The following is an 18,653-nucleotide window of genomic DNA, read 5'->3' as shown; positions in this document are numbered from 1 at the left end:
GAGGGGGCGTGGCCTTAAGGGGGGCGTGGCCAACTGCGGTGCCCGCGCCCCCGGTCCCGCCGCGGTGCCGGTTCCCCCGCTCTGTCCCCGCGGCACCGGTGCCTTCTTGGGGCTCTCCCGTTGCCGGGCACCGCCTCCCCGGCATTCCCCTTGGCGGGAGCCGTGCTGTCCTCCGGGGCTGTGCCGGCCCTGCCTTGCACCGGGCCCCGGACACGCTCCCTCCCCCGGGGCCACCGCTCCGCAGCCCGGGCTGGGTCCGGCTCCTCCCGGCCCCGCGGCACCATCTAGTGGCACCGCCCGGCTCGGGCCCTGGTCAGCCCCGGGGAGCGGGTCAGCCCGGGCTGGCCCCGCCGGTTCTCCCGGCCCCGGGGCCACGCGTGTCCCGGCGGTGTCAGCCCCGACCCGGGGGCAGCGCTGGAGCCACCGGCGCTAATGATGCTGCTCGGCGGCGCCGGCCCCCGCCCCAGGGGCTCCCGGCCGCAGCTGGTCCCGGGGAGCGGCGGGAGCGGCTCCTGGCTCCCCCCGGTGCGGCGGAGGGAGCGGAGGGGAAGGCATGGCCCCGGGTCCGCGGTGGCGGCTGCGGGCCGGGGGGTTCCGCAGGAACTGGTCCCCCCTGGCCGCCTCGGCTCTGGGCTGGGAGCGGTACCGGCCCCTGGAGAACCGCGGCGTGGACCGGACCGCTGTCACCGCAGGAAAGCGACCCCGCGAGACGAGGGATGACGGGGGACTGGTCCCCAGGTGGGGGCAGGGAAGGGGAAGGGGAGGAGAGGGGAGAGCATCCATCAGCAGGGGAACCTTTTACCTCACATCCCCCAGGACAGGGAGCCCCGGGCTGGCCTCCATCCCTGTCACCGCTTGGGGCACTGGGTGACACTGGGAGGGTTTGGGGGTCTGGGGCGGCGTGAGTTGGCGCAGAGTCCCACCTTGTCCCTGGAGAGGGCCAGGATGGGTGGGGAGGACCCTCGACCCCAGGCACAGCCACCGCCAGCATCCCGTGAGCCTGTACCTGTGCTGGGCAGGGAGGGGGGTGAGTGTCGGTGCCTGAGCCACCAGCACGGTTTAGGACACCAGGGACACCCCTCCGGGAGTCCTGCTGTGCCCGGGAAGCTGCCCTAGGACTCCCTTCGTTATCCTTCGCTCCTGCAGGCAGCGCCTGGGCCACAAAGGGTTACGCAAGGCACCCTGGAGTGACACCTCTGCCACCAGCCCGGGAGCTCAGCTCCTTCCTGGTCGGATCGAAGGCTCGGTGAGTTCCTAACTTCGTCCCCGGGGATCTGCCGGCCGTGCTTCCTGGCTGGGGAGGGGACCCAGCCGTGGTTTCACGTGGGGAAACCGGCCACTCTTTGTCCCTCCCTGGGTAGCTCCAGGACCCCGTGACCCTCCTGGAACTCTGCCCCACGACAGGGAGATACCCCGGGGGATCACAGCTCCACGCCCCGGGGCTGGAGGACGTGCCTCCTTCCTCCTGGTTTACACTCGGTCCGGGTTAGCTTTTCCAGAGAACTTTTCCCAGAGCAAGGGGTCGGTCTGGGTGGGGTCGGGACAGAGTAACTTCTGGGGGGTTCTGGGCCCCCGGTGCTGCATGACTAGGGCCAGAGAAGGGTCCCGCGGTTTTGCAGCACTGCCTTCGAGCAGGGACCGCGCTGATCTTGGGAAGGCTTTGGGGTCCCAGGTTGAGGACCCCCATCAGCGGGATGGGGGGTTGGAACACAGAATATGGGTGGAGGGGGCACGGCTGGGGTGGGCAGGGTGTGTCACTTTCTGATAAATGACCCCCCAACTTGTTGTTGTCCCCACGGTGGGTGTTGCTGGTGATGTCACCTGGGGCCAGACACAGCCCTGAATTGGGTACCTGGTAGTGGAACCAGCTACCCTGGCACAGCCCAGCTTCCTTTGGTTTTAAAATCCCTGGAAGACGCTGCCACGGTTCATGTTTGGGGCAGAGTGGGGCGTGTGGGGCTCCCGGTGCTGTCGGTGCCCGGGGCTGGGCCGGGCCATGGTCAGCTCTGCCCAGATACTGCCCCTCCCGGCGGGGCCATTCCAAGTGCGGGCTGGTTTCTGTCGGAAACCGGCTGAGCCGGCTCCTCCTGCTGCCAGCCTCGGCCTTTGGCTGGGACAGGCCCTGCGCCAGCGCCGGGGGGGCGACTGGGGACAGGGCTGGGGTTTGGTGGCACTGTGGGCACTGCCGGTGCCAGCTGGTGATACGGGAGCTGCTGCCATCCCCACGCTGCCCCAGCCACTGCCCACGGAGAGCCACGGGCAGCAGTGGGACGCAGGCATGTGGCCAGGCTGTGGTGCCCTGGTGATGGACAGTAGTGGGAGCCAGTTGGGGACAATGTGGGACTGTGCTGGGTGGCAGCAGGGGCGGCTCTGGCACAGCAGATATCATCACCCTGGGGAGGGGGATGCTCTGGCTGCCCCAGGCTGGGGTCCCTTAGACTTGTGGCTCACACCATGTCACCTGTGGGTGCCCTGGGAGCCTGTAAACACAGACCAGCCAACTCTGGTGACATGGTTGAAACCACCCCACTGCCACGCTGGGGGCTCCTGTCTGTCACCAGTCTTCCCAGAGCTGGTACAGGACTGTGGGTGCCACCGCACTGGGGTCCTGACACCCTCCAGGTACACGTGTCCCCCTCCATGTGGTGAGCACTGGCACGTGCCAGGGAGGCTCTCGGGCTGATTTCGGCAGCTCTGACGCAGAGGGGAAGTCTGGACTCTGCCCTCCACACCTGCCCTGCCCGGGTGAATGATTACACCGGGCTCCCCCCAGCCCTCCCTGAGGCTGCAAGGAGCTGGGTCTTGTTTCAGGGGCTGAGCTGGGGCTCGTTTTGGGGGCTCAGCTGCTGTCCCAGCATCGCTCCAGCCGGGGGCTGCCATGAGAAGTCCTCGTGCTGGGGCTGAGCCGTGGTGCTTGCCCAGGGCTGGTTGCCAACCACTGGATCTCTGCTTGGCATCACCTCTGGCACTGCCCACAGGGCATATCTGATGCCTCTTGGTCCCACCAAAGCTGTCCCACGGCCTATTCCCTGTGGAGTTTTCCAGCTGCCTGTGGTACCAGCTTGGGGATCAAGGATGACTGAGCCACGCTGGGAGCCAGCAGGGCCCCTGGCACAGCCACCCCAGAGCCCTGGGGCACCACAGGCCAAGTGTGTGCCATGGGGACTGGGGATGTTCAGTCTGGAGAAGATGAGACTTGGGGGAACCTCACTGCTCTCTGTGACTCTCTGAAAGGAGGGTGTAGTGAGGTGGGGATCGGCCTCTTCTGACACATCTCAAGTGACAGGACCAGAGGAAACAGCCTGAAGTTGCACCAGGGCAGGTTCAAATTAGATACTAGAAATTTTTTTTCACTGGAAGAGGGGTCAGGCCTTGGAATAAGTTGCCCAGGGAGGTGTTGGAGTCACCACCCCTGGAAGTGTTCAAGAGGCGCTTGGGGACATGGTTTAGGGGTGATTATGATGGTGCTGGGTTGATGGTTGGACTTGATGATCTTGAGGGTCTCTTCCAGCCTTGATGCTTCTGTGAGTCCCTGATCAAACTGGCCTCTCCCCGTCCCACCCCATGGGGATTGGCAGGAGGCTCTGGCCCTGCTATCTCCCCCACCCACACGGGATCCTGCATCTCTCTGGGTTCATGCTGATGTTCCCTTCAGGGAGCCAGGAGCTGGTGGAGGGGATCTCCAGGCCCACCCCAGGAGTTTCAGCTTGGAGGTGATGTCACCCTGTCAGTCAGGCTTGTCTATCTCAGCTGGAAAATGCTGGATTTGGGGAAAACCAAAGGGTGAAGCAGGAGCAGAGGTGCTGTCAAAGCAGCTGGCAGAGCTGATGGAGCACAGAGCGGGCGGGCAGGCACTGAAACACCATCCAAAGTAGCACTCTGGGGTCTGCCAGATCCAGGACGAGGGTGGGGAGCAAGGCCACAAGGATGGCATGGACAGGAAGTCCCATGTAGATGGGTCCTGACCTTGCCCTGCGTAAAACCTCCCCTTCCATGGACATGTGTCCAAGGGGATGGAGATGGACCCCCAGGGGGTTGATTTCACGCTGCACAGAGGCAGCTCTGGATTCCAGAGCCAGTTGCCATGTGGGGAACAATTAATTGTTCAGGGTGTGACACAATTAGCAGTCCTGGTGCCCTGGTGGGTGCCTGGGCACCACAGGGCTCTGTCCCCTCCACCCTCGCTGTCCCTGGTGCCCACAGCTCAGCATTGCTGCTGCTCTGTGTTGCAGCCCGATGCAGGAGTGAGGAAGGGGCCAGGGGCTGCAAAGAGGAGGTGGAGCTGGTCTGAGCCCCCCTGCCAGGCGGCTGCCAGTGTCCCCCTCCCCAGCTGGTGGGTGCCCACCATGGAGGAGATGGTGATCTGGGAGCAGCACACGGTGACACTGAGCAAGGTGAGCGTAGCCTGGGGCAGCCATGGGAGGGGACAGGGGTTGTGGGGTTGACTCTGCCTGACCCCCATCTGCCCACCCACCCCTGCCAGGACCCTCAGCGGGGCTTTGGCTTTGCCGTCTCCGGAGGGCGGGACCATCCCAACAGGACGACCGGGGACACGGCGGTGTTTGTGTCGGACGTGGTGTCCGGGGGACCAGCGATGGGCCGGCTCCAGTGAGTGCAGGGGATGTGGGTGCACGGGGGGTGCTCACTGCCAGTGAGGGTGGGAAGGACAGAGAATCCCTCCTGCTGGAACAGGGCCAGAACTGCTGTCACCCTGCCTGGCTGGGATGGGGTCCCCTTGGGGTGCCCTCGCCACCCCGCCAGTTCCCCGGGCTGGGGCCTGTGCCCAGGGCAGAGCCACAGCTGTGTTTTCCTTCCCAGGAGGAAGGATCACATTGTGATGGTGAATGGCCTTTCCATGGAGAATGTTCCATCCTCCTTCGCCATCCAGACACTCAAAACCTGCGGCAAGGTTGCCAACATCGTGAGTGTGCCCCGTGGTGGGACAGGGCTCGCCGTCGTGTGCAGGGCTGCACCGTGCCTGTCCCCATCCCAGCGCCCTGTCCCACACACACCAGGGCTCCTGGTCAGGGCTTGGGAATTGCTGCAGGCACAGCTGGCAGAGATGGCTGCCCCCACCATCTGCTTCTCACTTTGTACCTGCAGACACTGAAAAGACCAAGGAAGGTTCAACTCCCCGTGAGCAAGAGCAGCCCCGGGTCCCCCGCTGTGCCCCGGCACTACGACTCGGATGAGGACTATGGGCTGCACAGGGGGGATCCAGCCCTGCAGCGCTCCCGGGATGACCTGGACCACAGCCGGGGCTACGATGGGGACTCGTCCAGTGAGAGGAGCTCTGGCCACCACCGCGATGACCGTTGCCACCACAAGCCGGTGTCCCGGAGCCGGAGGCGAAGCCAGGACAGCAGCCACTGGAGGCAGAGTCCCGGCAGCGGCTCAGATCGGAGGGGCCACAGCCGGCACCACCCCAGCAGTGCCTTTGGCCAGGAAGGGGACACCAACGGGCTGGCCCTGGTGTCAGGCTTCAAGCGGCTGCCCCGCCAGGACGTGCCCACGAAGCCCATCACGTCAGTCCTGGTGAAGCAGAAGCAGAACGAAGGTGAGACCCCTCCTGTTCCCGCTGTCCCTGGGTTTTGTCACCTGATTTTTGGCTGTGCCTTTCCCCGGGGAGGAGGCAATGGCAGGGTGGGTGCCAGGATCTGGCTGCAGTGAGGGGACAGTGTGTGCTGTGCTGGGTGCACCAAACCTCCTGCCCTCAGCCTGGGGCTGCAGAGTTCAGCTTTGGGGCTTGCTACTCCCCCAAGGGGAGCCAGGGCTTGTGGAGATGGTGGTGATCTCAAGGGGGTCCTGCATCTGCCTGGCTCTGCCACTGTCACAGCTCTTTCTGCTGCAGAGTATGGCGTGAAGCTGGGGAGTCAGCTCTTCATCAAGCACATAGTGGAGAGTGGACTGGCGGCCAAGGGCAGCTCCTTACAGGAGGGAGATCTCATCCTGAAGGTATAGGGACCTCCATGGTGCACGGCACTTGCTGGGGGTCTCATCTGCCCCTCTTTGGGGGGCTCATCCCTGGTGTCACTGCAGGGCCCAGCCACGGGCTTGCTGGAGGCAGCTCCGTCTGGTGTCCATTCCCTGCCCTGTCCCCCTGGCTGTCCCAGGACCCCGTGGGGCTCTTGGGGACCAGCCCCTGTGCTGCCAGGCTGGTGGCTTGTCCCGTTGGCACAGTGGGGTCGTGTCCACCCTGCTCTCCCCATGGTGTGTGGTCCCCCACTGTGAGTGCATGTTCCTGCTGGGTAACAGTCCCCAAGGAGCTCAGGTGTTTGTCAGGTGAAATGATGCTGGAAGTATTTGGGGAGGAGGAATTAGAGGGAGGGAGACCCTTGGTTTGCACACCTGGGCCAGGCAGACCTGTGGCTACTGGGAACCAGTGCCAAAGTGACTCTGTGGCAAATGGAAGGGATTACATCCTGCAAACTGTTGGGAAAAGCTGCTGCAACTCAGGGAGATCCCAGCCCCAGGGTCCGCTTGGGGACTGATTCCCTGGCTCCAGACCAGCACGTGGAAGGGCAGTGCAGGCCAAGGGCAAAGTAAAACTGAGCTTCAGGTGTCTGAGGGGTTTGTGCAGCTCCTGCCGCCAGGCAGGGCCCTGGGCAGGTGGAGGTGGGTGTTAATTAGCATGGCTAATTTGTTTCCTCTGCTAGGATGAGGTTATAGTGAGAGGCAGCCAGGAGTAGGGACACGGTCCAGGACAGGAGAAGCTGTGGAAGCTGAGGCTGGGCTAGAGGGACTGGGAAGGGACTGGGGGCATGGCAGTCAAAATACTCCTTTCCAGTGGCGGCTTTCCCAAGAGCAGGTGCCCTAAGGCCTCCCTCTCTGCCCCTCCAGATCAACGGGGTGGCCAGCCAGGACATGTCCTTGGCTGAAACCCAGCAGCTCATTGAGCGGACGGAGGGGATCCTGACCCTGCTCATCCTCCGGGACCACCGGCAGTTCCTGGTGAACATCCCTGACGTAGACAGCCAGAGTGACAGCTCCCGGATGGACGGTGAGGGGACACGGTGACGGGACTGGGGGCCAAATACACAGCACAGGGACTGGATGGTCACGGGTGCATCTTCCCTCCTGTTGCTGCAGACATCTCTGACATCGACTCCGAGCTGTCCCATCCGCCATCCCCTGATGCTTCCCCACAATCTCCAGCTGCTGTCAGGATGAATTCACCACCGTAAGCCCCACGCTGTCCCCGTGAGCCCCTCTGTCCCCTGGCAGATCTGCTGTGTTCTCCACCTGTCTGGGGGTGGCTGGTTCTCTATTCCCAAGCTGCTATCCCTGGAGGTGGGAATGCTATCCCCAGCTTGCTCTGCTGTCCCACTGCCCACTTGGCACTGCCTGCCTGTGCCCTGCCTAAATCCTGCCCCACCTCATCCCAGGGAGAACAGACGATCGACCAGGGAGCCTGTGGCCGAGGTGACTACGGCCGACGCTCGGGGACTGGGTGAGTGGGCTCAGCACTGGGCACTGAGAGGGCTCTGGGCTCCTGGGTATCTCTGCTGCCCAAACCCCTGGCAGAGTCATGCCAGGGCTCCCTGTGCCTCGGCACAGCCACTGCTGCTCCTCACCAGCTCTCCTTCCTGCAGACCCGCTCGAAGCTGTGGAGGAGGATGACCACAGTCCCCACACTGCCCCCCGAGCTGCCCTCAGGGACGGGTACGTCTGCGAGAGGTGGCAGGGAATAATGGCTGGGGGGACACAGGGATCTGCTCTGGCATGGGGTTGGGGTTACAGGGTCTGTGGCCCCTTGCCCTGTCCCCCAGGTGTCACCACCGGGCTGACTGTGCCTCCCCACGGCAGGTACAGCGCCGACTCCAGGGTCGTGCGGTTTGTGAAGGCCAAGAGCGTGGGGCTGCGGCTGGCGGGCGGCAACGACGTGGGCATCTTCGTGTCCAGCGTGCAGGAGGGGAGCCCGGCCGACAGCCAGGGCGTCCGGGAGGGGGACCAGATCCTCCAGGTACTGTGGGCTGGGAGTGGCTCCAAATGCTGCTGCACCTGGACCTGTTGGGTGTGATCACACCTGTTGGGTGTGATACCTCCCCCGGGTTTTGGATTTCTGCTGCTGGGCATTGTTTTTAGTCAGTGCTGGTACACATAACTTGTATCTGCTGGGCTGGCTCTGTGGGCACTGTCTGCAGGGTCAGTCCTGTCTCCAGCACCGTGCTGACACCCGGTGGGGTCCAAGCACCCTTTCTGAAGTCTCAGAGGCCCACTTGGGGTTGTGGCAGGCACTTGGGTGACAGGGACCTCTCCCACTCTGCCCTGGGCACTGCTGTCCCTGGAAGCCCCACTGGTGCCCATTCCCTCCATCCCACTGGCAGGGCTGTGTCCAAGTGCTTTTCTGTGGCAGGTGAATGACACCAGTTTCCAGCACCTGACCCGTGAGGAGGCCGTGGAGCACCTCATGGCCCTGCCCGTGGGCGAGGAGGTCACGCTGTGGACCCAGAGCAAGCCAGACAGTGAGTGATGACCAGACTCAACCTGGACTTGTGCCTCTCCATCCTCTCTCTTCTGGGCAAGCATCAGACCTGCTGGACTTGCTATAGTCCTTCCTTCCCCTGCAGGGTGGTCCTCCTTCCCCACAACCCCTCCTCCTCTTCCAAAAAGCTGATGGGAGAGGACCAGACCATCCCGGCCCCATTTGTGCCTTGGTATCCTGACGCACAGGGACTTTCTGGCACCATGGCTCAGCCTGGAGAGGGCAGTGTGTGCCGGGGGGTCAGGTGCTGTTGTCTCCAGCTTGCCTGAGAAAGCCATGGGAGGAAAATGTGTCCCCAGTAGCCTCCTTAGGAGCAGGGCCACTCTGGAGGCTCCCAGCCAGCCTCACTCCTTCCAAAATCCCTCCAGCACCTTCCTCTCCAGCATCCCCCTCCTCCTCTTCCCCTGATGGTCCCTCTCACCCTGGGCTTCAGTTTACAGGAAGATGATCTCGTCCAATGTGGGCGACTCGTTCTACATCCGGACACACTTTGACTTTGAGAAGGACACGCCGTCGGGGCTCAGCTTCGTGCGCGGGGACGTGTTCCACGTGCTGGACACCATGTACCGCGGCAGGCTGGGGAACTGGCTGGCTGTGCGCGTGGGCAGGGACCTGCAGGAGCAGGACAAGGGCATCATCCCCAACCAGAGCAGGTAGGGACGGAGCCAGGAATGGCCCTGAGATGAGCAGAGCTGGGGAAGGTTCCCCAGTGAGCCAGGGACATGGATGGTGGGCCCAGTGAGAGGCAGGGCAAGGGCTGGTGGAGCAGCAGTGGGAAGGATGAGCCGGTGAAATCCCTTCTCAGGGGTGATGGGGCAGCTGATGCTTGGGTTGTCCAAGGCCCCAGAGGGAGGAGACTCACCCAGCCGTGTCACTGAGCAGTGATGCTGGCTTGTCCTGCCCCACTCCTCAGAGCTCAGAGAGACAAGTGGAGGGTAAACCCAGAGGCTGCAGGTCATGAGCCCTCTCCTCTCTCAGGGCCGAGCAGATTGCCAGCCTGGAGTCGGTGCTGAAAACCACGTCCGGTGCCAACCCCTCCGGGGCACGGGCCGAGTTTTGGAAGCTGCGGGGCCTGAGGGGAGCCAAGAAGATGCTGCGGAAGAGCCGGGAGGACCTGTCTGCCCTCACAAAGCAGGGTCGCTACCCACCGTACGAGAGGGTGGTCCTGAAGGAAGGTGGGCACCAGGGCTGTGTCCCCATTGCCCAGACCCACCAGGTGACATCGGCCCTTCTGTGGGTGCTGATGGGCTCCGCTCTTCTGGGAGGAGTGGGGCGAGCCCCAGGCCCATGGGCACTATGAGTGGGGCTGGATGTCCATGTGCTGGGAGCTCTACCCTCACCCCCAGCCCCCCTGAGCCCCTCTGTCCTCCCACAGCCAGCTTCAAGCGGCCGGTGGTGATCCTGGGCCCCATCGCAGACATTGCCATGCAGAAGCTGAGCCGGGAGCTGCCTGAGCTGTTTGAAATCGCTCGTAAGTGCCCCCTGTGGGAAATTGTATCCAGCAGCCAGACTTGCAGCATCCAGGACCTGTGGGAGCTCTTTACCTCTGACTCTGTCCTGACTCTGCCCATTGCCCCCTCCCTGTGACACTCCAACACTTTCCTGGGCTCATTCGCCCTCCCTGCCCTGAGCATCACCATCCCAGCCTGGCTCCAGACATGCCTCTCCCTGAGGGACACAGCCCCGGTGCTGGGCATGGCCAGGCCCAGCCTGGGGCTGCTGGATGTGCCACATCTCCCCCAGTCCCTCTCATGCCCCGTCTCTGTGTCCTGCAGCGAGCGTGCCCCGAGATGGGGCATCGTCCAAGGTCATCAAGTTGGACTCGGTGCAGCAGATTGCAGAAAAGGTGAGAGACCTCTCCCGTGTCCTTGGAGCCAGGCGGGGCCTGGGGGAGCCCACGGCCTCTGTCCCTGTCCCCAGCGGGGCTGACGGCCGTGCCCTGCCCCAGGGCAAGCACGCCTTGCTGGACATCACCCCCTCGGCCGTGGAGCGCCTCAACTACGTGCAGTACTACCCCGTGGTGGTGTTCTGTGAGCCTGAGAGCCGACCGGGCATCAAGGCCATGCGGCAGTGGCTGGCACCCGACTCCAGGAAGAGCTCCCGCCGCCTCTATGCCCAGGCCAACAAGATGAAGAAGTACTGCAGCCACCTCTTCACAGCCACCATCCACCTCAGCGGCAGTGGCAATGCCTGGTTCCAGCAGATCCAGGACATCATCAGGACGCAGCAAAGCCAGCCTATCTGGACAACGGCAGAACAGGTACAGGGCACAGGATCCCTGCGGCGAGGCTCGGCCAGCTGGGGCTGCACAACTGTCCCCCCACAGCTGGGGTCCTACGTCTCTGTCATCCCCACCCCACAGGCAGATCTGGCACCTGAGGACAGTCTGGAACTGCTGAACCCACCGAGCACAGTGGCCTCAGGCTACCTGACCTGTGACAGCCACGCCAATAGTGACTACGAGGACACGGATGGCGAGGCAGGTGCCTACACTGACGGCGAGGCAGAGGACGCCTATGACCAGCCCGGGCTGGCCCGCTCCTCCGAGCCAGCACAGCTGCCCCCAAGCCATGGCCTGAGCTCCGAGCCAGCACAAGTGTCCCCAAGCCACGGCCTGAGCTCCTCTGAGCCGGCACAAGTGTCCCCAAGACATGGCCTGAGCTCCTCTGAGCCAGCACAAGTGTCCCCAAGACATGGCCAGAGTGACAAGGTGGGTCCCCCCAGACTGGTACAAGGGGCTGGTGGGGCAGAAGGGGGTGGCCACAGTGCTTGTCTCTGGGGTATAATTTCCATCCCCATGGCACAGGCAGGGAGCTGCTGTAGGGTCCAGCTGTGCATTCATGCTCAGCTCTGGATCCCCAGGGGCAAAACCCCTGCCCTGTCCTTGACCCCTCATTGCTCTGCTCTTCCCCAGGTGCCCAAGCAGCTGCAGCAAGGCCAGCGCTACGACAGCATCAGGTACCCTGTGCCCTGGGACTGCAGGGAGGGGGGTGGCAGCCAGCCCAGGGCTGGTACAAGGGCCTGTGTACCTGGGTGACACTGTCCCTATCACCCAGCCTGGGCCCAACCGGGTGCCAGAGCCACCACCACTGCTTCTGCCCTCCAGGGAATACGAGCACGAGGCAGTGAGGAAGAGGTTCACACGGGCCAGGGATGACTCGGACCAGGATGAAGGCTATGAGTGGGGGCCAGCCACAGATGTGTAGTGACACTGCTGGCCTGTCCCCATGGGCCAGCCCTGCCACAGTCCCGTGCCACTGGGTCCAGGTAACAGTCCAGGTAGTGCCAGACTGGGCTGGGCCCAACCACAAAGTGCCTCCTTCCCTTTTGGCCACAGCTGCTGCTACTGAAATAAAAGGGACGTTTGGATCAGGGCAGGCTGTGTCTGTGCATGCTGGGTGGCACCATGCAGGGCACACCGTGTAGCAGGGTGGCCTTGATGAGACCCAGGCACCTGTGCTGCTGGCTGCCCTGCCTGAGCCACCAGAGCAGGAATCAGGGCCTGGCACTGCCATGGTGTGCCAGTCAGAGCTGAGCCTCCTCCACTGCAGCCCACATGGGGCTCTGCCAATGGAGCCTCCCACATTTCCCACAACTTTTATTTTCACATCAGCCAAGCATCCAGGCACAGCCAGGTCAGTGCTGCCCTGGCTTCAGGGGCCCAGAGAGCCACCCACAAAAAGACACAGCCCCTGGGGCCCCAACTGTCCCGGAATGTGGGGCTGGGCAGTGCCAACGTTCCCTTTTGCTGCACCAAGGGCTGCGGCCCAGGGCCAGGCTGTGCGTGCAGAGCAGTTCAAGGCAGCACCAGGGAGAAGCTGAGGTAGGTTCCCAGCTTGGTGCAACGGGTCTAATGGGGGTTTGTTTGCACCCCAGCAGGCCCCTGGCCAAGCCAGAGGGGAGGAGCAGGTGCCAAGAGTGCTGCTGCCCTTAAGGCTGAGTCTGGGAGCTGCTGGGTGTCCCTCAGAAGTGCCAGTGGGGCACCCACATAGAGGTGGTGCAGGGTCAGCGCTGCTCTGGGGCTGTGCTGAGCTGAGCTCTGGAGCTGAGCTGTGCTTCCAGCACCGTCCTCACCTGGGGAAAGGCACCATTGGTAAGGGTAAAAGCACAATCTGCAATGACTGGATGGGGGGGACCTTTCATGTGGGGTCCCCTCTTCTCCCACCAGCAGCAGCAGGACAGGCACTGTGTGGGCACTGTGCAGGTACTGTAAGGCAGGAAGGTGTGAGTGGAGGGTGGGAGGTACCCAAACTGTGGCACCACAGGCCCTGACATTGCTCAAACTGGGTATCAGCCCCCAGAGCCTCCCTCTCTGTCCTGAGTAAAACTGAAGAGGTGCAGGATCAGCTCCTGTTGAGGGCTCTGACGCAGGGCTGGGGCAGAAAGCAGAGCCAGACCTGCCCCTCCAGGCTTGCTCCTGTCTGTCCAAGGCACGGCCAGTGGCTCAGAGGAACACGGGCTGCTCCTGCCCTGTCAGCAAGCGGTACGTGGAGGCTGGCATGGTCTTGATGTGGACCTAGGCAGAGAGGTACGGATTAGAGGCCCCAGCCCGGGCTGGAGGGTGCTGGTGCCCAGCTCTGAGCCCAGCTGCTCTGTGGGGGCCCTGCTCACCTCACTGACTGCCTCGGTGAGGATCTGGATGATCTTCTCGTGGGGCGTTGCCACCACGCTCTGCCCGTTGATCTCGATGATGCGGTGCCCCACGCGGATGCCGCCCCGCTCCGCGATGCCCCCGCGCATCAGGCTGCAGATCTGGGAGCGGGGAGTGCTGGTGAGATCAGGGCTGTGCCCACAGCCCCGGCCCTGCACCACCACTGCCCCAAACCCTCACACCCCTGCAGGCTCCCAGCCAGCGCTCTGGAGTCGGGTGCTGTCTCCTCCAGCCCACGGGCACAGAGTGAGGGCAGCCACTGCCCTGCACTGCTGCCACCAGAGCGATGTGCTGGGGCAAGAGCAGCCTCCAGGACTTTTTCCCCCAGTTGACAGGGAGTGCAGTTGCTCCCACTCACTGAACCCTCCTGCTCCCATCAAGCCAGGGCTGCAGAGCCTGAGCTTGTCCCTGGGGCAGCAGGAGAGACCCACATCTCCAATCTCACTGGGAGCATCCATCAGTGTGTGAGGCAGCTGTGCCACCCCCTCCACTGCCCACCCTCCCCCCCTCAGCTCCCACTGGGCCTGGGAACGCTCCACTCTGACTTCACAAGGCAGCCACGGCAGACCCCAGAGCAGGGAGTGGCCAGGGCCTTGAAAAGAGCAACAAATGTCACTGGGGTCACACCCAGAAAGCCAAGAAGAAGCCACCACCCAGAAAGCAAACAGCTAAGGAGCACCAGAGAGAGGGGTACAAGCACTGGTGCTGCAGGAGAGCTGCGAGGAGCCTTTTGCTCTGCACAGCAGAGCACTGTGACCCCTTGGCCTGGGCAGGCACAGGGAATGCGGGAGCTGGGCTTTGCTCTGTGGGCACAGCCAGCTCTGCCTGTCCCTCGGGCAGACCCCATCCCACAGGCACTCACCACGCCGTTCTCAACACAGAAGCCCAGCTGGTACTTGGAGTCGGGGCGTCGGATGACAGCCGTGGTGACAGGGGGACAGTGCACGATGTTCAGTGTCACCTCAGTCTGGTGCTTCAGCTCCTGGAAGGTGGGATGAGGCTTGGTCAGATTTTGGAGAGCTGTTCAGCTCTGGTGGAGGGACAACACAGCCAAGTTGCTCATGGGACGGCTGAGGATTAGTAACCTGTTTTCAGTGGGGAAACTGAGGTACACACAGGGATACTGCCATGCTCAAATCCAGGGACAAGAACTTATAAACCCAGCCCAAGACTTCCCACTCTGCCCCTGAGGCCACCTGTCCTTGCTTTCAGCTCCTTCCTGCCTGAGAGCTAGATGGTACAACAGGTTTCCTCCAAGACAGGTGCCTGCCTCCTCTTCTACCCTCTTCCTCAGGAAGGGCCCCACCCATACCCTGCCACATCAAGCACAGTCCCCAGGTCTGTCCCTGCCTTCTCACACCCCTTCCTCCCAAGCACTCAGAGTAGGGACTGTCACAGCCCACAGGACAGGTACAGCCCCCGTGCACTCTTGCCCCCACAGCTGGGGGTACCACGGGGATCCCAGCATTCCAGTCACTCCCCGTGGCAGGAAGGAGGAGGTTGCCCTGTCCCAGCTCACCCGGATGATGCTCTGGCAGGTGCCCAGGGGCAGCCCCACCAGGCTGGTCCCGTTGACGGACATGAGGCGGTCCCCAATGCTCAGCTCCCCCGAGCGCTCCGCGGGGCCCCCGTGCATCAGGTTGGCGATGACCACGGTGGGCAGGATGGAGCCCCAACCTGACTCCACGATGGCGATGCCCAGGATCTCCCCCTTCTGCTTCTGGATGCAGACCTGGGAGCAGAACGGGTGGGTTATGGTCACCAGAGCCAAGGGCACGTGCCCCAGCCCAGCACTGGTGTCTTGTGCTCACAGCCGGCTGGGATGGGGTCTGGTTTGTAGGGAGCACTTCAGCTGTTCAGGGAGCCATGGAGAGGATGACACAGAGGTGCCAGCAGGGTTCCCATGCCCTCCCTCCCCCGAGCAGCTCTTACATCCTTGCAGTTTTCCTGTCGGGAGAAGTGGGTCAGCTCTGCGTTGTACTGCTCCTGGTCCTCGAGGGCATGGCTGTACTGGCGCGGGCTCAGCTCGCTGGGGTCGATGCTGTTGGCCTCCAGGAAGCGCTGGTAGGCCACACCAAACGCCTGCCCGATGGCCTGGGCGATGACCTGGGCCTGGAGAACGACAGGGATTGTTCCTGCCCATGGCTCAGGGCTGCAGCCAATAGCTCCCAATGCCCTGCAGTGCCCAGCACAGGGAGCTCCTTCCCTGCCTGAATGGGCCCCTCTACAGTGCCAATCCTCCCCTCTTTGCTCGCTGGGCCCCTCTGTGCCAAAGAGATGCTCAGGCTGGACTCCTGCCCTCTCTCTGTGGGGAGGGAGGGGTCTCTGCTGCCGCCCCCAGCACAGACCCCCAGTTGTTACAGCGGGACAAGCTGAGGACCCCAGGGCCACCCTGCCCTCCCCAGGGCCCCGCGTGTGGCCTCACGTCGGCCGAGTGGAAGACATGACAGATCATCTTGTAGAGCCGCTTCTCCTCCGCCACCTCCGACCGCCGGGGCAGCTTCCGGCGCGCCATGAGCACCACGAGGGAGCCGATGTCGGCGATGTAGGAGATGGTCTGCAGGGAGTGATCCATCATGGCCTCCTGGCAAGGGTGACACAGGCAGAGATGTTCAGCCCTCTGGGCAACCATTAGCCCAGCGAGCAGGAGGGGTTCAGCAACAGTGCTGGGATGCAGCACAAATGCCTGGCACATGCTGGGCAGAAACCACGTCTGTGCCATTGGGTACAAAGAGCTCCTTCATCAGGGACTCATCCATGTCCCCGGGTGCTGCCAGGGGACAGAACAGCCCTTCCCTCTTACTATAATGCAGAAAGTAACCCTGAGGCAAAAAGCTTCCCAGATTTCAAGCCTGGGTTCCCTGGAGCTTGGTCTGGAATCCCAGCAGCTCCCCAGGGCAGAGCTTGCACAGGAAGCCTCGTGCAGCCACGTGGAGAGCCAAGGACACGACAAAGGATGGTTGTGGAATTACACTTCCCCTCCCAGATGTGTGTCCTCAACTGCAGGCCATCCCTGGGCACAACCCCTCCAGTGTGGGAACAAAGCTGAGGTCCCGAGGCCGAACAGGAAGGTTCCAGTAGCCCCAGAGGCACACGGGTGCTGCCACTCCCGCTCACCTGCGTGTCTGCAGTGAGCACCTTGATCCTCTGCGTGGAGACGAACAGATCCACCTCTGTCATGGGCTGGGACTCCCCCTCGGGTGCCTGTGAGACGATGGAGAGGTCACAGGACCCCGCTGGGTCCCAGCCCCACAGCCAGGTATCCCTGGGCAGGCCCCGAGTGCTGCCCCACAGCCACAGGGGGCCAGGTTGGGGGTAGCTGTGCCCCCCACCCCTCCTGCACCTTGATCCTGTCCACGGCCTCCTGGGCCTGCGCCATGCGGACGCTGGTCGGGGGGTTCCTCTCCGAGACCAGCTGTGTGGAGCCCAGGTACTTTGCCCCAAAAATGACACCGTCCAGCAGATCCTCCGGGTCACAAGGGCCTGGAACTGAGGCATTGGGAGGGACTGAGCAGGGGCTGCTCCCCTGCCTCTGAAACTGGGGGTACCAGCTCTTACTGCCCATTAGCTGCATTCCTAATGCAGAGCAGCTCAGTGCTTGGGACATGGGTTCCTGGCATCACTGGGGACCAAGGCTGCTTTCCCCTTCCCTTCGGCACACCCAGCATCCCGTTCTCCCTTCCTGAGCATCCCCCCATGCTGATCCCTGAAGCACCTCAACTTCCTCAGCAAAGCATCAAACAGGCCATCTGGAGCCTGCAGCGACATTCCCACCCTGGATGGACACAGAGACAGCACTCCCTCCCCAGCTAGGACCCTCAGCCACCCCCATTCAGGGTCAGAGCACATGGGTCAGGACTCCCGGATGCTCTTGCTGCTGGAGCACAGAAGCAACTCACCCTCTTTGAAGGCTGGGCAGGATGATGGGGGTTCCCTGTTCTGCAAAGCAACAAAAGGGCAGGTGAGGCTGTGGTTGGCATCCCAGGGATTCAGTCTGCCTGGCCCTAGAGAAGTGGCACAGTGATGGCACAGCATCCCTGAGGCTGGGGGAAATGGGTCCCAGGGTTGGGCAGGGAGGAACAGGGTCCTAAGGCTGAGGGGGAGACAGCACAGGGTCCTGAGGCTGGAGGGGAGGATGGCACAGGATCCAGGGGCTGTTCAGACCCACCAGCCTCTGCCCTGGGGCACACACGAATCAGGCAGCCATGCAAGTATCCCCCCGCCTTCAGGGCAGTAGGAGCCAAAGCTGGTACCGAGGGTCTTGTCTGGGCACACGTGCAGCACAAGGCCCTGTAAGACCCGAGGAAAGAAATCCCTGGCTTCCCTCCGCCTCCAGCCCACACTCGAGGAGGGAGCAGGGCCAAGGGGCAAGTCCTGGCTCCTGTGGCCCCACCACACCCGGAGCACTCACGGTCACGGCGCTTGGAGGTGGTGGCTGCTCTGCCTCGGGGGCTGGAGCGGGAGGCAGGGCCGCCCACGCTGACTCTGGGGAACCTTCCCGAGTGCCTTCAGAGGTGGAATCAACCTCGCAAAGCCCCTCTCCATAGCACCAGCTGCCGGAAGGTTCTTCCTCTGAGCTCTCTGGCCTCCCCGGCCTTTCAGGCTTCTCCACAGTGGCTGGATCCTCCCGGACCTGCAGCATCTCCAGGTTAGTCCCAGTCAGAACATCGGAGCGGGCCAAGGGTGTCTCAGCGCCGGCCTCGGGCAGCCCCCCCTCGTAGCACAGGAGGCTCAGCAAGTCCTCCCGGTCGGCCTCGGCGAAAAGCAACCCGTGGCAGGGCCGGCCACAGGCCGGGTGCTGGGGGCAGCAGGGACGCGTCGCCAGGCCCCGGCCCGTGGCCACGTGCAGCGGGCAGGGCCGGCACCTGCCCGGGCACCGCCGGGCAGCGGCACCCGAGGGGGACGGCGGGCCCCGCTCCGGGGCGGGCGGGCGGTCACACAGGTTGGGGTCGAGGGTCTCGAGCTGGGCCAGCAGCCCCTGGATCTCTGAGGGCTCCTCCTGCGCGTCCTCGGCCCACCCGGCCGTGTCGGGGGGGCCGCGGGTCTCGGGGGTCTCATCCAGCTCCATGCCCGCGGGCTCGGCGCCGCCGGGGGCCCGAGGGCTCCCCGTGCCCCGCGGGGCGCTCCCGGCGCTGGGCTCCCAGCGGGCAGAGCCCCGCGGCTCTGCGGGCACCGCCTCCGCCTCCATGGCCCTTCCCGAGCCCTGGCACAGCCCGGTCCGTTCGCCTCCCGCGAGCTCCGGGGCCGCGGCGGGTCCCGGGCCGGGCCGCGGCTCCTCCGGCGCGGGGTCACTGCCGGGCTGCGGGGCCGAACGGGGGGACCCGTCCGGCCGCGCGCCCCCCGCGCGGTGCCCAGGGGCTCCCGGCCCGTCCTCCGTGTCCATGGCGGGCGGCTCGGCGGGCTCGTCGCTGCCGCCGCCGCCGGGGGCCGCCTGGAAGTCCATGGCGGTGGCGCCGCTGTCCATGGCGGGTCCCGGGCGGGTCTGTCGCTGCCGCCGGGCCGGGCCGCTCCCGCCGC

At 64.0% G+C, this 18,653-nt stretch overlaps 2 protein-coding genes across 5 annotated transcripts; one reads left to right on the top strand and one right to left on the bottom strand.

Moving 5' to 3' along the window:
• The first annotated feature begins 201 nt into the window (after nucleotides 1-201).
• Nucleotides 202-11,859, top strand: TJP3 (tight junction protein 3). Of its 4 annotated transcripts, none has more exons than XM_032712294.1 (22): nucleotides 202-738; nucleotides 1,147-1,246; nucleotides 4,233-4,394; nucleotides 4,484-4,608; nucleotides 4,819-4,921; nucleotides 5,104-5,557; nucleotides 5,852-5,955; nucleotides 6,841-7,000; nucleotides 7,090-7,180; nucleotides 7,386-7,450; nucleotides 7,593-7,662; nucleotides 7,807-7,963; nucleotides 8,357-8,465; nucleotides 8,919-9,138; nucleotides 9,464-9,660; nucleotides 9,861-9,956; nucleotides 10,261-10,331; nucleotides 10,434-10,745; nucleotides 10,848-11,096; nucleotides 11,139-11,195; nucleotides 11,400-11,443; nucleotides 11,592-11,859. In XM_032712294.1, the coding sequence occupies exons 1-22, from the start codon at nucleotides 554-556 to the stop codon at nucleotides 11,689-11,691; spliced, it is 3,231 nt and encodes a 1,076-aa protein (XP_032568185.1). In that variant the 5' UTR covers nucleotides 202-553; the 3' UTR covers nucleotides 11,692-11,859. The 4 variants fall into 4 exon arrangements, with proteins under 4 accessions (XP_032568185.1, XP_032568186.1, XP_032568184.1 ...); XM_032712295.1 differs by having other exon boundaries at nucleotides 10,848-11,140; nucleotides 11,183-11,195; XM_032712293.1 differs by having other exon boundaries at nucleotides 203-738; nucleotides 10,848-11,195.
• Nucleotides 11,860-12,068: 209 nt separating this feature from the next.
• Nucleotides 12,069-18,637, bottom strand: APBA3 (amyloid beta precursor protein binding family A member 3). The gene is made up of 10 exons (XM_032712300.1): nucleotides 17,548-18,637; nucleotides 17,036-17,075; nucleotides 16,480-16,625; nucleotides 16,254-16,340; nucleotides 15,562-15,720; nucleotides 15,069-15,248; nucleotides 14,656-14,868; nucleotides 13,999-14,118; nucleotides 13,097-13,237; nucleotides 12,069-13,001 (listed from the first exon to the last, which is right to left on the bottom strand). Exons 1-10 carry the CDS (start codon nucleotides 18,598-18,600, stop codon nucleotides 12,930-12,932), a joined length of 2,211 nt encoding a protein of 736 aa, XP_032568191.1. The 5' UTR covers nucleotides 18,601-18,637; the 3' UTR covers nucleotides 12,069-12,929.
• Nucleotides 18,638-18,653: the final 16 nt, after the last annotated feature.

The sequence above is a fragment of the Chiroxiphia lanceolata genome, chromosome 27, assembly GCF_009829145.1.
Source record: "Chiroxiphia lanceolata isolate bChiLan1 chromosome 27, bChiLan1.pri, whole genome shotgun sequence".
Classification (NCBI taxonomy): Eukaryota; Metazoa; Chordata; class Aves; order Passeriformes; family Pipridae; genus Chiroxiphia; species Chiroxiphia lanceolata.
The sequence above is the reverse complement of the archived record's forward strand: the minus strand, read 5'-3'. Positions and strand labels throughout refer to the sequence as shown.

What these genes read in the sequence shown, in the direction of transcription:
- APBA3 (XM_032712300.1), bottom strand. Translation starts at nt 18,600, where the DNA reads ATGGACAGCGGCGCCACCGCCATGGACTTCCAGGCGGCCCCCGGCGGC. An exon ending in CTGCCCAGCCTTCAAAGAGG is followed by an intron (nt 16,626 to 17,035) that starts GTGAGTTGCTTC and finishes CCAATGCCTCAG; the next exon opens with TTCCAGGCCCTTGTGACCCG. An exon ending in GACAGGAAAACTGCAAGGAT is followed by an intron (nt 14,869 to 15,068) that starts GTAAGAGCTGCT and finishes TTCTGCTCCCAG; the next exon opens with GTCTGCATCCAGAAGCAGAA.
- TJP3 (XM_032712293.1), top strand. Translation starts at nt 554, where the DNA reads ATGGCCCCGGGTCCGCGGTGGCGGCTGCGGGCCGGGGGGTTCCGCAGG. An exon ending in GCGGCAAGGTTGCCAACATC is followed by an intron (nt 4,922 to 5,103) that starts GTGAGTGTGCCC and finishes TTGTACCTGCAG; the next exon opens with ACACTGAAAAGACCAAGGAA. An exon ending in AGGGGGACCAGATCCTCCAG is followed by an intron (nt 7,964 to 8,356) that starts GTACTGTGGGCT and finishes TTTCTGTGGCAG; the next exon opens with GTGAATGACACCAGTTTCCA.